Here is a 14,108-nt window from a genome sequence, read left to right as displayed (position 1 = left end):
CAGAAGTGGTCCAAGGAAGGACAACTGGTCAACTGACAACAGGGTCATGGCTGCCCAAGGCTCATTGATACATGTGGGGGTGAAGTCTAGCCCATCTGGTCCGATCCCACAGAAGAGCTACTGTAGCACGAATTGCTGAAAAAGTTCATTCTGGCTATGATAGAAAGATGTAAGAACACACAGTGCATCACAGCTTGCTGCGTATGGGGATGCGTAGCAGCAGACTGGTCAGAGTGCACATGCTGACCCCTGTCCATCACCGAAAGTGCCTACAATGGGCACGTGAGCGTCAGAACTGGACCATGGAGCAATGGAAGAAGGTGGCCTGGTCCGAAGAATCATGTTTTCTTTTACATCATGTGGATGGCCGGGTGTGTGTGTATCGTTTACCTGGGGAAGTGATGCACCAGGATGTACTATGGGAAGAAGGCAAGCCAATGGAGGCAGCATGATGCTCTGGGCAATGTTCTGCTGGGAAACCTTGGGCCCTGGAATTCATGTGGATGTTACTTTGACACGTAGCACCTATCTAAACATTGTTGCAGACCAAGTACACCCCTTCATGGCAACGGTATTCTCTGATGGCAGCGGCCTCCTTCAGCAGGATATTGTGCCCTGCCACACTGCAAAAAATTTTCAGGAATGGATTGAACATGACAAAGAGTTCAAGGTGTCGACTTGGCCTTCAAAGTCCCCAGATCTCAATCCAATGGAGCATCTGTGGGTACATTATACTTGGAAGGTGGTTTAATGTTGTGACCGATCGGTGTGTACTGTATATCGTGCGTTGATCGGACTCTACCGACTCCAATTCTTCGGTAGCTTGCAAGGGAAACGTAGTTTTTGTCCCTCTTGGCTTACCGTAGTCTTCTCGCGTCACTGGCTGTGTTAAGCCGGTGTGCTGCACTGTTGAACCCTGGTCGTCACCCTCCCGCTGACTGCTAGAGGTGTCTCTTTTCGGTCGTAGACAAGGTAAATTCCCCTTCTGAAATGCATTTCTGATTGACTTACTATCTGTTCAACTGGACACGACGTTTGGCAGTAATGATACCTCACTGTCACAACGCTCAGTGGGTGTCTATCAGCTGCAAAACATAAAAGTTCGTTGTCACCTAGCTAGCTAGTTGCTACCTAGCTGTAACTAAACCAGATACCACCAAGAGGAGCCTAACCGTAGGTAAATAAACAAACAAAATATATATATGTGTGTGTGTGTGTGTGTGTGTGTGTGTACGATATTACAAGTAAATAGTAAGAGGGGAAATGTGCAACAGCAGCACACATCAAAACAAAAAGCAATCATAATTAACAATATTTCAAATTGGCGAAATACAACAAACCTTAAAAATGACAATCTACAATAACCCTAAAAATTAACTGACACACACATGTTGCCTACTTACAAAGAATGACACGGAATAATAAAGCCTCTGTCAATGATTTGCATTCAATCGCCTGATGGTTTAATAAAGTATTTCGATTCCACAATTACATGTTTCCATGCAATTTTAAAGGGAATTTTAGACAAATGTTGGAAATGCCACAATAAATAGAATGTCAATTAGGTGAGTTTCCATCAGTTGGGTTGAGGAATATTAACTCAGCCTGGAATTGTCAATAGAAAACTCTTCAGCAACAAATATACATGCATTATGACCCTAGTAGTGGGAGGTAGAGCTGGTCGTCTAGTAATCCAAAGGTCGCTGGTTCGATCCCAGGCTCCTCCTGCTAGCATGCTGTAGTGTCCTTGAGCAAGACACTTAACCCCTAATTGCTCCTGATGGCTGCGTCCGTCGGTGTTTGAATAATTGTAAGTCGCTTTGGATAAAAGCGTCTGCTAAATGACTAAATGTAATGTAGTATCAGCTTATATGCGCAATTATTTGTATGGCAATTAATCGTCATCTAAAATGTTGTGATCGTTACAGCTCTATTTGGCACCCCCCCCCCCCCCCCCCCCCATGCAAAATTGTCACATTTAAGTCAAAATTGAAATCCAAACGAAAGAAACTTGTTACTGTGATGGATTTCGGCTACTGACTGATGGCATCAATTGCCTATTAAGTCAATAATATTGACTCCTTGCAAAATATTAGTTTTGCAAGGAGTTAGCCTAGTGTGTCATTGTCCTTACCAGCACTGTGGTTGTGTTGATGCTATTTCTAAAAATGAATCACAAGCAGAGATGAAGCACAGAATGTGATATTGGGATAATGAGTCTGTGTGATTCCTTCAATCTGTTGGGACTTACTGTGCTGTTGCTGTAGGAATGTAAATGTCTGAGAATCGGGAGGCCCAGGAGGACGAGCTGCTTGCCTTAAGAAGTATCTACAATGAGGAGGAGTTTCACAGGGCAGAGTCTGCCCAGGGAGGGGAGATCCAACTCTGTCTGGAGCTCCCATCTGATTTCAAAGTTGTTGTCAAAGGTACAAAATGTCTGCGGTAAAAAACACATGTTCATTGTGAAAGTATTACCTAAGTATTACTTTTGCAGTATCTGAAAGCCAGATTTTTCATGACTGTTCATTGAGCCAGCTGACCCTGTGCCACAACCACAGGATGAACACTACCTCTAGTCCTGCTCTAAATGTCAAATAAAATAAATGATGCATACCAGCCTCATGGATGAAGAATTAACAAATTTACTGGTGATTTTAAATACATCAACTTTTAAACTGAATGGAAATTAGAAGAGATTGATTGAACAACTTTGGTCACCTTCCTTCATGAGAGGTAGAGCTGTGGTCTTATTTTCCTTTGTTATGGGCTTGGGTAACCATTGCAATAGGTCACCTCGATTTGGTGGTCTCTATTAGGGCCTGAGATTCAAAGATTACTCATATTATGGACTGCCCTGCAACAGAACAGGTTATCGTAACTTGCATAAACACGGCTCCTTAAATTAGCTTGGCACCTCTGCACAATGAGGCATGGAGCATTTGTCAAGCATGAAAATATGCTACCACGGCTTTCCTAGTGTAATGTATGTATTTGTGTTGCAGGAGAGAAGACGACAGAGTATGACATCAACTTCCTCCCTCCTCTGGTTCTAAACTTTGAGCTTCCTGTAGACTATCCCTCCACCTCTGCGCCAATGTTTACCCTCAGCTCCAAATGGCTCACCCGAGCACAGGTGAAGCCTTGCACCATCTACTCCACTTCCATCCATTTTCCACTGCTTATCCGGGGCCGGGTCACGGTCTCAGCAGCCTGAGCAAGGAGCTCCAGGCCCCCTTCTCCCCGGCAACATTTTCCAGTTCCTCCTGGGGGACCCCGAGGCATTCTGGGTCTACCCCGTGGTCTCCTACCAGTTGGTCGTGCTTGGAAAACCTCCAAGGGAAGGCCCAGGAGGCATCCTGATCAGATGCCCGAACCACCTCAACCGGCTCCTTTCGACGTGAAGGAGCAGCGGCTCTACCCTGAGCTCCCTCCGGATGTCCGAGCTCCTCACCCTATCTAAGGCTGAGCCCAGCCACCCAAGGGAGGAAACTCATTTCGGCCGCTTGTATTCGCGATCTTGTTCTTTCGGTCACTACCCAAAGCTCCTGACCATAGGTGAGGGTTGGGACGTAGATGGACTGGTAAATTGAGAGCTTTGCCTTCCGGCTCAGCTCCCTCTTCACCACAACTGTCCGGTACAACGCCTGCATCACTGCTGATGCCGCAGCGATCCGCCTGTCCATCTCATGCTCTATTTTCCCCTCACTCGTGAACAAGATCCCGAGATAGAAATCCTTCACTTGGCGCAGCAACTCGCTCCCAACCCGGAGGGAGCAATCCTCTGTTTTCCAGTAGAGAACCATGGCCTCAGACTTTGAGGTGCTGACTCTCATCCCAGCCGCTTCATACTCGGCTGCAAACCGTCCCAGTGCGTGCTGGAGGTCACGGTCTGGTGAATCCAACAAAACCACATCAACTGCAAAAACCAAAGACTACAAAGTCGATCATCGATCTTTGACTTAAGGTGGTCTGGTACCACGTACACTTATGAGCTATGCTCGAACATGGTGTTCGTTATGGCCAATCCATGACTAGCACAGAAGTAATAATAATAACAAAGCACCGCTCGGATTCAGATCAGGCAGGCCGTTCCTCCCAATCGTTCCCTTCCAGGTTTCTCCAGTAGAACTATAGAGTCCCTAGGCGCTCCGCCTTGGCCGCCTAGGCCGAATACTCTGACCTGGTGTTAGGTGCATAAGCACACACTACAGTCAGAGCTTTTCCCCGAGCAACTTGTAGTCGCATAGAGGCGACCCTCTCGTTCACTGGGGAGAACTCCAACACAGCAGCACTCAGCCGGGGGCTTGTGAGTATCCCCACACCCACCCGGCGCCTCTCACCCTGGGTAACTCCGGAAAAGGAGAGTCTAGCCCCTCTCCAGGAGTTTGGTTCCAGAGCCAGTGCTGTGTGAAGAGGTGAGCCCAACTATATCTAGTTGGTACCGCTCCACCTCCCGCACCAGCTCTGGCTTCTTCCCTGCCAGAGAGGTGACATTCCACGTCCCTAGACAAATGATGCTGAGGATCAGCAGGCCCAGGCCCCCGGCTTTGCCTGCCGCTCGGCTGTCATTGCACCCGACCCCAGCACATATCCCTGCAGGTGGTGGGTCCACAGGGTGGTGGCTCCATGGTATTTTTTCAGGCTGTGTCCGGCCGAGCCCCATGGGCCACCAGACGCTCGCGGGCGAGCTCCCCCCCCCCCCCCCAGGTCTGGCTCCAGGAAGGGCCCCCGGTTTCCCTATTCCGGGGGAGGTACCATGTTGCCTTGATTGTTGTTGCATTAGGGTCCTTTGAAACACTCTTTGTCTGGTCCCTCCCCTGGGACCACTCTGCCTTGGGGAGACCCTACCAGGTGCTAATGCCCCCGATAACACAGCTCCCAGGGTCACAGGGCCACACAAACACCACCACCGCGGTAAGGTGGCGATTCCTCCACTTCCTCTCTAAATATTTATGTAAAAGGGCAGCCCTGCAGATTTTACTCTGTAGATTAAGAGGAAGCTTTATGACCTGCTACTCAGACGTGGTTTCACAATCCCTGCTCAGTAAGTATATAGCATTGGTGGGGATTGGACCACCTTTCCTTTTGTTTTAATTTGTGACATAGAGAGAAGGTTCTAACCTACGTCAGCATCCCCCCTGCATGCTTTGTGCTGAATTCAAGTACATTGTGTGCTGAGTCACCCGTACTTTCTAAAATGGCGATTTCATCACGTTTAATACATGTACATGTTAATATTACGAGTCGAATTGGTGTTTCTTTAGAGAACAGACATATATTTCTGTTTACTGCTCAAAAAACATGTTTTAGGGAACAGTACCTCTTTTAAGAATCCTCAGATACACTACTCACAAAGTTAGGGATATTTGGCTTTTGGGTGAAATTTATGGAAAATGTAAAAAGTTCACGCTACAGTGATATTCTATCATGAAAGTAGGGCATTTAAGTAGAAGCATGCAATGGTGATTTCCTCATCTCAAGCAATTGATTGAAACAAAAGCCAACAACAGTGGTGGGTTTACCACAACAAAAAATGTCAGTCAATAACTTGTCATGTGCCCTTGAGCATGAATTACAGCTTGACAACTACGTCTCATGCTGTTCACAAGTTGACTTATTGTCTGCTGAGGCATGGCCCCCCACTCTTCTTGAAGGGCGGCTCAGCTGATCCCATAGGTTTTCTATGGGATTCAGGTCTGGAGAAAGTGCAGGCCACTCCATTTGAGGTACCCCAGTCTCCAGCAGCCGTTCCCTAATGATATGACCTTGATGAGCTGGAGCATTGTTGTCTATGAAGATGAAATGAGGCCTGTGTTGTTCATGCAGGGGCACAATGACTGGATTAATGATGTTATTCAGGTAGTATGGGCTTGTCACTGTACCATTCATAAAGTGTAGGGCAGTTCTGTATTGACTAGACACACCTGCCCACACTGTAACACCACCACCACCAAAGGCTCGTCTGGTGACAACAGTGGCTGATGCATAGCTCTCTCCTTGACGTCTCCAACATCGTTGGTGGCCATCATTTCTGCTCAACGTGAATCGACTTTCATCAGAGAACAGCACTGAGGCCACTGGTCCCTCGTCCAGCCTAAATGCTCCTTGGCCCATGCAAGACGATGATGCCTGTGCCTGGTGATGTGGTCAGGTACCCTTGCAGGTCGTCTAGCACGCAGACCACGCTGATGTAAACGGTTTCGAATGGTCTGACGTGACACTTGGTGCCTCTCACCTCCCTTAAATGTGCCTGGAGTTGAGTGGTATCATCATCCGGTTCCGCAGGGCGCTGTTCACAATGAAGCGGTCATCAGTGTGGGATGTGGCCAAAGGACGTCCACTTCTATGCCTTTCTGTGACTCTTCCAGTCTTTCTGTGACTCTTCCAGTCTCTCTGTATCTCTGTTGCAACCTGCTGATGACACTGTGACACTCTAAGCTCAGTGGCCACTTCCCTCTTAGAACATCCTGTTTGAAGCCTCACAATGGCGAGGTACTGTTGATCAATTGTTAGGTGTTGTCTTGGTCTCATGATGTCAAAATGTGATCAGCATGATGAAGAGGACTGTTTAAATACCAATTCTAATTGAACCAGGAAATGTATTGGTCCATTCATGTATCAAACACCTGTTATGAATTTTGCTGTTCAGGTCCTTGTTAGAGAACAGAAAGTTGTGCAAAAAGTACTGAAAAATTTAACAGTTGGACATGTCCATTCAAAAGTTGAGAGAAGGTCAAATTAAGTTCACCTGTAAAGGGTATAGTGCATTTTAGGTTCATCCTGAAATTTTACCCAAAAGCCGAATATCCCTAACTTTTTGTGAGTAGTGTATGTCAGCACAAATGTTTGGAGACTTCTATGTTTTTAAAGGGAAAAGAGTCTCACCGCTTTTCGACTTCAGTTTGAAAGTGACTGTATTCTCCTTTCTTGATTTTGAACTTCTCATGAAGCTCTTTGATTTTACTGACTGATTTCGCTGACTGACTGACTCATTCAGTCTCCGTAGTTTAAGGCACACCGCCACAGACCCTTTGAAAGCAATGCCTTATTCCTATCTTAACTACCCGAGTGCCGCCTTTCCTTCTGTGTCCCCAGATGAGCACTCTGTGCTTCCGCCTGGACAAGTTGTGGGAGGAGAACCAGAGTTGTGTGGTTCTCTTCACCTGGGTCCAGTTTCTGAAGGAGGAGGCGCTGGACTTCCTGGGTGTCAAATCACCTCTGGAAATAGTGCAGATGGGAAGTAAGGCATCTGCGGAACGCAGCAGGAGTGAACCTTCAGGTACCGGTGGTGGTGTTTGTGCTGAGCTGGTTGCATAATGGCATGACTCTGGGGATGTGTCCAATATCAGTGAGGATCATGCATAATAACCTGTCATGTTAAGCGAGGAGATACGATATCGCACAAAACTGTTATTTAAACATCAGTATCTTTTCTGTGTCTTGTTCCCACTACCAAACTTTTTTGTGTAATTAGATGTTAGACTCCAGTGTTTCCCACACAGACATTACTTTGGGTGGCTGCCCAAGTATCTTAACGGCCACCAAAGTATATTTGGCGACGGAGCAATTTTAGCATTTTATATATATATATTTTCATCCATCAGAGAACGACGCCATACAAGATAGATTAACTAGTGGCCTCGTTCTCTGTTTCACGTTAGATGTGGACACGGTACTCTGGGTAGAAAGTTTGTAGTGGATCGAGAGACAAGGGTGACGATGGCTCAGGAGGTAGACAGAGTCCAGTAATCAGAGGTTTCTGCCGTCATTGATGTATGAACGTGTGTGAATGTGAGGCATGTACTGTAAAGAGCTTTGGGTAGTCGCAAGACTAGAAAAGTGCTATATAAATGCAGTCTATTTACAGCAGGAAAAGGTGCTGTGTTCACAGGTCGGGAACTCGGAAAACTTTAAGTGATGGTGCGTTCATGGAATCTCGGAAAACTGTAACTCCTCCTCTTGTTTATTTCTTTAAAATTTCAATGGATTGTTTTGATTTATTTGATTGATGGGAACCTGCTGTAGTATTGTTAAATTTCTTTGCTAAGATTCTACTTTGCTTATCCTTGGTTTTTAATTTTGACAGAAAAATGGATATTGGAATTTTAATTTGCCCTTTGTATCAGTAAGCAAGTTCATTAAAATAGGTATTTTTTTCTAATAAAGATCTTCGGACAATGGCACATGCTTTGCTGAGAAACAGAGTTTTTCTGGTATTACGCTACATAAGATGGGGACACGGTGGATATTTCACAAGCCATCGTAAATGTTGCTGCCTCTCTGCTTCAGGTAGAGAAAGAAAACTCCCAAGTTTGTATTGTGTCGAGAGACGGCAGGAAGTGATGCTGCGTTTCACAGGAACTAAGAAAACTGAAAACCGTAATTTGTGCCAGCTACCACCACAAGCATATTTTAGACCTGTGGGAAACACTGGACTCTCTCCATAAGCCAACTTGTTTTCTTACACACTAGCAGTACCATGGAGTTGAAGCAGTAGGAGAATAGCGTCAAACATCAAAATCTTTACAAAAAATTAAGTAATTTTTACAAAATTTCTTTACCGTCATTTTTGATAGGTTTCTCACCATATGGTTTGAACTTTCCAAAACTTGAAATAGACACCTTGATCAAATTGTGTTCGTACTTCCATAGCTAGCACATTGCTTATACACAAGGAATCATTTCCACACACAAACGCATGTTTTCCATGCTTGAAAAGCATTAACGACAAAGCTGATCAGTGTCCTGAACAGTTTTCTGACCGAGAAGGGCACCTTGTGGTCGTTCCCCTTTATTGAATTTCAAATAATACTTAATAAATCATCCTTCTCATCTGACTTCCCAGCTGTGACGTGCCCGGGGAGTGCCTCCCAAAACAAAGAAGAAAAGGAGGGGAGAAGGAAACCGACAAAGGGCAAACCCAAGTCGCCCCAGCTGGACCCCCGTGCTGTCCTGCTGATGGACCCTTGTGCCGATGCTCTGCCTCAGTTGCTAGAGTTCGACGAGGCGCAGCGGCAAAAGGTGTTTGACGGCACAGTCTTCTGCTGCAGCATTTGCTTCCAGGAGAAGCTGGGCTCGGTCTGCCTCCGCTTCAAGGAGTGCCAGCACGTCTACTGTAACGCGTGTATGAGCGAGTACTTTCAGATCCAGATCAGCGAAGGAAACGTCCAGTGCCTTATCTGCCCCGAGCCAAAATGCAGTTCTGTGGCCACACCTAGGCAGGTGAGCTGATAGCTCGAGGAGGTGAGCTCATATAGATGCATCACTTCATCCAGTTCATAACTTTTACTGAGCAGTAAAAACTTTACCTGTTACTTTGGAAATTTTTATCTCATATATATATATATATTTTATTTTTTTTTTTATTGTTTTCTACACACAGAAGCTTCTATGGGTATGATAAGGCAGAAGGGTTTTTTTTGGGATCTGACATGCTAAATAAGACTTTTGGTAACAGATAGGGCTGGGTTAAAATGAAATCAATGCTCTTGATACGATCAAATTCACTTTCTGGAACAAATTGTAATATCGATTCTTTGTTTGAAAGCCATACAACCATTTCCTGCTTAATTTAAACTCCATCATAGTCACAAATTCATTCAAATATTTAATTTCTGTATAAGCCTGAATTTTGTGCCATGAAATATTTTTGTAATGCACATCATTATACTGAAAAGGTTATCATTATATTGATGGTACACTGAAAAGTTGGTAATGATGTCAATAAATCCATACCTTGAGCCATCTCATCAATATAGGACTGAATCAATATTGAAATCAAATTGATAGATCCTGTCCAATACCCAGCCCTAGTATAGGTACATATGTACTTTAACTTCTCTTTTTTTCTCCCTCCCTCCCTCCAGGTGAAGCAGCTGGTGGACGAGGAGCTATTTGCCCGCTATGACCGGCTTTTGCTTCAGTCCAGTTTGGATCTCATGGCCGACGTAGTGTACTGTCCCCGTCATTCCTGCGGCAGCGCTGTCATGGTGGAGCCGGACACAACCATAGGCATCTGTCCAGCCTGCCAGTACGCCTTCTGCACCCTCTGCAAGATGGGCTACCATGGGATCTCGCACTGCAAAATCACCTCAGGTAGCCCATGACGACGAGAGCCACTGATGGGTTGTGACATGGAGGCGACATTTGACATGAACGACTAGTCGCAGGGATCTTGTTCCCTTTTCAGCTATCTGAATATTCCACTTGCGACAGCTGTTCCTAATTTAAAATAGTGTGTTCTTTCCTGTGCCCTCTTCTGTTGCCAAGACGACCTGCGTGGCCTTAGAGATGAATACCTGTCAGCCAGCACGGTGGGCAAAAAGTTCATGGAGCAGCGCTTTGGGAAGAGGGTGATCCAGAAAGCGGTGGAAGAGTCCTTTAGTAGAGAGTGGCTCCAGGAGAACTGCAAGTGCTGCCCTCGCTGTGGAACTAACATCCAGGTAGGCTGCACCACTTTATGAACCTAAAGCATTTTGGAAGTTGAGACGTACCTGCTCCTTGTTTAACTCCAAATCCCACAATTTCAGCACAAATGACGTAAATTAATTTACTTGGTAATTTAATGGTTTCAATCTCAAGTACTTTGTAAGGCCAGTTCCAATACCAACAGCCAAGAAGTGCTGTCAGCATGCTGGGCATACAACAAAGAGTATTTGTATGCCATTGCATTCAGGACAGACTTAGTCTGCAAGTGGAGTTCAAGTTCTCAACCTGCAATGCAACTCTTTATTAATTCTTAAATTGTCAAGAACTGTTGCAACAACTCTGTCCTGTGGACCACCTGTAGGATGGCAAGAGCACAGTTTTTTTTTTTTTATACAGAACCACCACCAATCCCTCTCTTTGGACTATTTTACCATGTTTTGATCTATAAACAACTAATCCCTACTCCAAGAGGGGGAGAATCACCACGGGTGAGACAAATAAAAATAGAACCAAACAACAACATGTACATGGAAAAACATAAAGAAAATAAACAAACATGTACACAGAAAAGCATAAACATCAGAGGATAACATGTATTGAAAGAACAGAGTTAATTAAGTCCAGGAAAACTGGAACAGCAATTGGGGCAGGTGGTCTCTTCCTGTCATAGTTATGGCAGTAAATGAGGAAGAAAAGGAGACCGACCGGGCTCCCCATCCAGCCCCGAGCACCCATCCACATACAGAGTGTGCTCAGTGCAGGGCACCCAGATGTCAGACCCCTACCCCCACCCCTCGACCACCTAGGGCATCCGCCACACAGCGGGACCAAAAGCCCAACAGCTGCCCCCCGCACCCAAACCCACACCCACAACAGCAAGGCACCCGGTGGTGTTCTCTGCAGCCCCGCCAGGTTGAGGCATGCAAGAAACCACCAGGCGCAAAACCCAGCCCTCTGAGCCCAGCCGGCAGGGGGCCCACCCGGTTGCCCTCCGGCCAACCACATCCCCACACCAACCCACCAGCGCCCAGCCACCTTGGAAAACCCCAGTGCTCAATGTGTACTGTTGGCAATTGCAGTTAATATTGCGGGGTGTGGGGGTGGGAGTCCTCCAAGCAATTGCACCCCTCCTGTGCCCGGACCCTGGTCTGGTGGAGTGTTCTTCGGAGTAGGATTTGTGTTCGAGTGTATGTGTTCTAAGCTCATATGAGTGGTATTAAAATTTCGGGACAAATGAGAAGCGCCTATTTCTTCCATGTTTGCTGTACGTTGTGGTTCACTAAATGTGACACTGCTCCCCAGTGGACACGTGATACACAAAATCTGTACAAGTGTAAAAGCCAACATCCACGCCGAACAACACCTGCGCACCGTTTGCTTACGTGCAGATGGGGACACAGAATCCAGCCTTAAATGGTGCTTTTTAGATCAAAGATCATTTGCTGACTTAATAAATGAGTAATTCTTCTCATTCATAATATTCCTTTGTATACGTGAAAGGATTTTCAAGTTTTGAAGTGTAGTGTTTGTTTTTAGTGTAGTGTTTGGTAGTTTTTAAAGTTCATTTATTTTGTAAATTCTGTTTTTAAGCATTCTTATATGAATGTACTGGTATATATTTGCATCCTTTATTGTAATAATGCTGCTAACAGAATGTTGTTGTTGTCTTTTACCCACTTAATTGTAAAATCCCCATTGCTAAATGAATATCAATACCAATTCATTTAAAATGTAGTTGGTGACAAAACATTGTCTCTCATCTATTGAAATAACAGAGCTAATTAAGTCCAGGGAAAACTGGAACAGCAGTTGAGCAGGTGGTCTCTTCCTGTCATAGTTATGGCAGTAAATGAGGAAGAAAATGAGAGGGATGTAACCAGGAGGGTGTTGGGGTGTGTTCAGAGCAGGTGCTGCTGGTGTGTGTGATGTGCTTTTAGTGTCATGTATGTCATTGTATTTCAAGTCAACTCAAATAATATTATGTATTATGAAATAATCTTAAACTACCGTGCCTTGAGGTGTGACAGTTTCAAAATAATAGTCACCATGCTTTCACCCCTAGAAAGTGGACGGCTGCAACAAGATGACGTGCACGTCGTGCAGGCAGTACTTCTGCTGGCTGTGCCTTGGACAACTCGGCAAAGTGAACCCCTACAGTCACTTCAACAACCCATCGTTACCTTGCTACAACCAGTTAGTTTGTTGCTATCTATTCATGACTTTTTTCTGGTGTTTGTAGGTTATTAAATAATCAGTTTTGTTTTTTGCATTCAAACCATTTTTCTTACTTCTGTTTTAATTGATACGTGCAAATGTATGCAAATTAGGTCTCATGTAGTGGATTGACAACAGAAACGTGCAATTTTGATTTATAATTAAATATTAGGGGTCATTTGATGAATACATCAAAACAAAATAGCCAGTACAATTTCTTTGCATAGTATTAGTCGGCTTAAATCTGTATATTTTCAAAATGCAGTTACTGAAGTAAAGCAAATGTTTAAAAAAGCATCTCATAAACTTGGCTTGTATTTAAACAGGCTTGCATGTGTTATTGTGCATATATACAGGTTTTAAATTTTTCTTCTATTCATTTTCAGAGAATACCCTTAAATCAGTGATACCCAATGCGCGAGCCGCATGCGACTCTTTTATGACTAGTTGCAGCTCTTTTATAAAAAATTACATTAAAAAAAATTCTAAGAGTATTTTGATAAATTTAACTAAAGACATTTGCAGTATTCATAACTGAACTTTCCATTCCCAGACATCAACCTATGACAGCTTCGAGAGAGCGGATCTATAGAGACCTGTTTCCTGGAAGTGATCAGTGATCTGTTAACTGGGTGATCAATGGCTGATCACCTGGTGTAGCAATTTTATTATTAATTATTCCTATTTAATTATATAATTATCGTATATAAGTAAGAACCTGGAGCCACAACTTATCACCGAACCAACCGAGCCATGCGAGACCGTGTCCAAATCCTCCATCAGCTTCCACGCTACAAGCACCACAACAGCCTCTATGCAATTAATTAACAGAAAAAACAACTTTTACATCAATGCACGGTTTTAATTAAGCCATTATGGTTAATGGTTTAATGGAGGAGAGGGACATTTCAGAAAAAAATGTATTTTTTGCCAATGTGGCTCCAGAGCTGGGAAAGGCTGAGTGTTAATGCCTTAAAGAAAATAGGACTTCTGTTTCCTGCTTTTATTGTTCACTACAATTATTTGATGGGATCTATCAACTCTGTACTCTATCAATACTGTTTGGGATTTAGAATGTGTATCTGTAGTGACCAAGTGGTGTTGGTCCATCCTAACCCCAGATTCTACTTTATTATTCAGAAAGTCACAACACACACAACATACAGTATATGTAACTAAGTTGCAATATGACGTACTTCCCTTTCTGTCTTTCCCAGACTGTTCCAAGGTGCACAGATGGACGAAGAGGAGGGCTTCTGGAGCGATGAAGAGGACTGACAACAAGGGCAATAACTGCCTGTGCCCCCCTGCCCACTTGTTTGTTTTGTTTTGTTTGGAATACTTACCTCTGTACCAAATACATTGCACTTACCTGCAATGCTTGAGATAGTATTTTCCCCAAGAAACACTCTAAAATGTGTCTTTTAAAGTTATTAAAGTACATGCCAAGTACATGCCTGCAGACA

The 14,108-nt window shown here is 44.5% G+C and overlaps 1 protein-coding gene across 2 annotated transcripts; it reads left to right on the top strand.

Moving 5' to 3' along the window:
* The first annotated feature begins 898 nt into the window (after window positions 1-898).
* Window positions 899-14,108, top strand: rnf14 (ring finger protein 14). 2 transcript variants are annotated; one of them, XM_080013210.1, is made up of 9 exons: window positions 899-972; window positions 2,268-2,426; window positions 3,003-3,133; window positions 7,096-7,279; window positions 8,846-9,222; window positions 9,867-10,095; window positions 10,270-10,442; window positions 12,491-12,621; window positions 13,860-14,108. In XM_080013210.1, the coding sequence occupies exons 2-9, from the start codon at window positions 2,276-2,278 to the stop codon at window positions 13,918-13,920; spliced, it is 1,437 nt and encodes a 478-aa protein (XP_079869336.1). In that variant the 5' UTR covers window positions 899-972; window positions 2,268-2,275; the 3' UTR covers window positions 13,921-14,108. The 2 variants fall into 2 exon arrangements, with proteins under 2 accessions (XP_079869336.1, XP_079869337.1); XM_080013211.1 differs by lacking the exon at window positions 899-972 and adding an exon at window positions 1,078-1,177.

The sequence above is a fragment of the Zeus faber genome (genome assembly GCF_960531495.2).
Source record: "Zeus faber genome assembly, chromosome: 14".
Taxonomy (NCBI): domain Eukaryota; kingdom Metazoa; phylum Chordata; class Actinopteri; order Zeiformes; family Zeidae; genus Zeus; species Zeus faber.
This window is presented reverse-complemented; position numbering and strand designations above follow the sequence as displayed.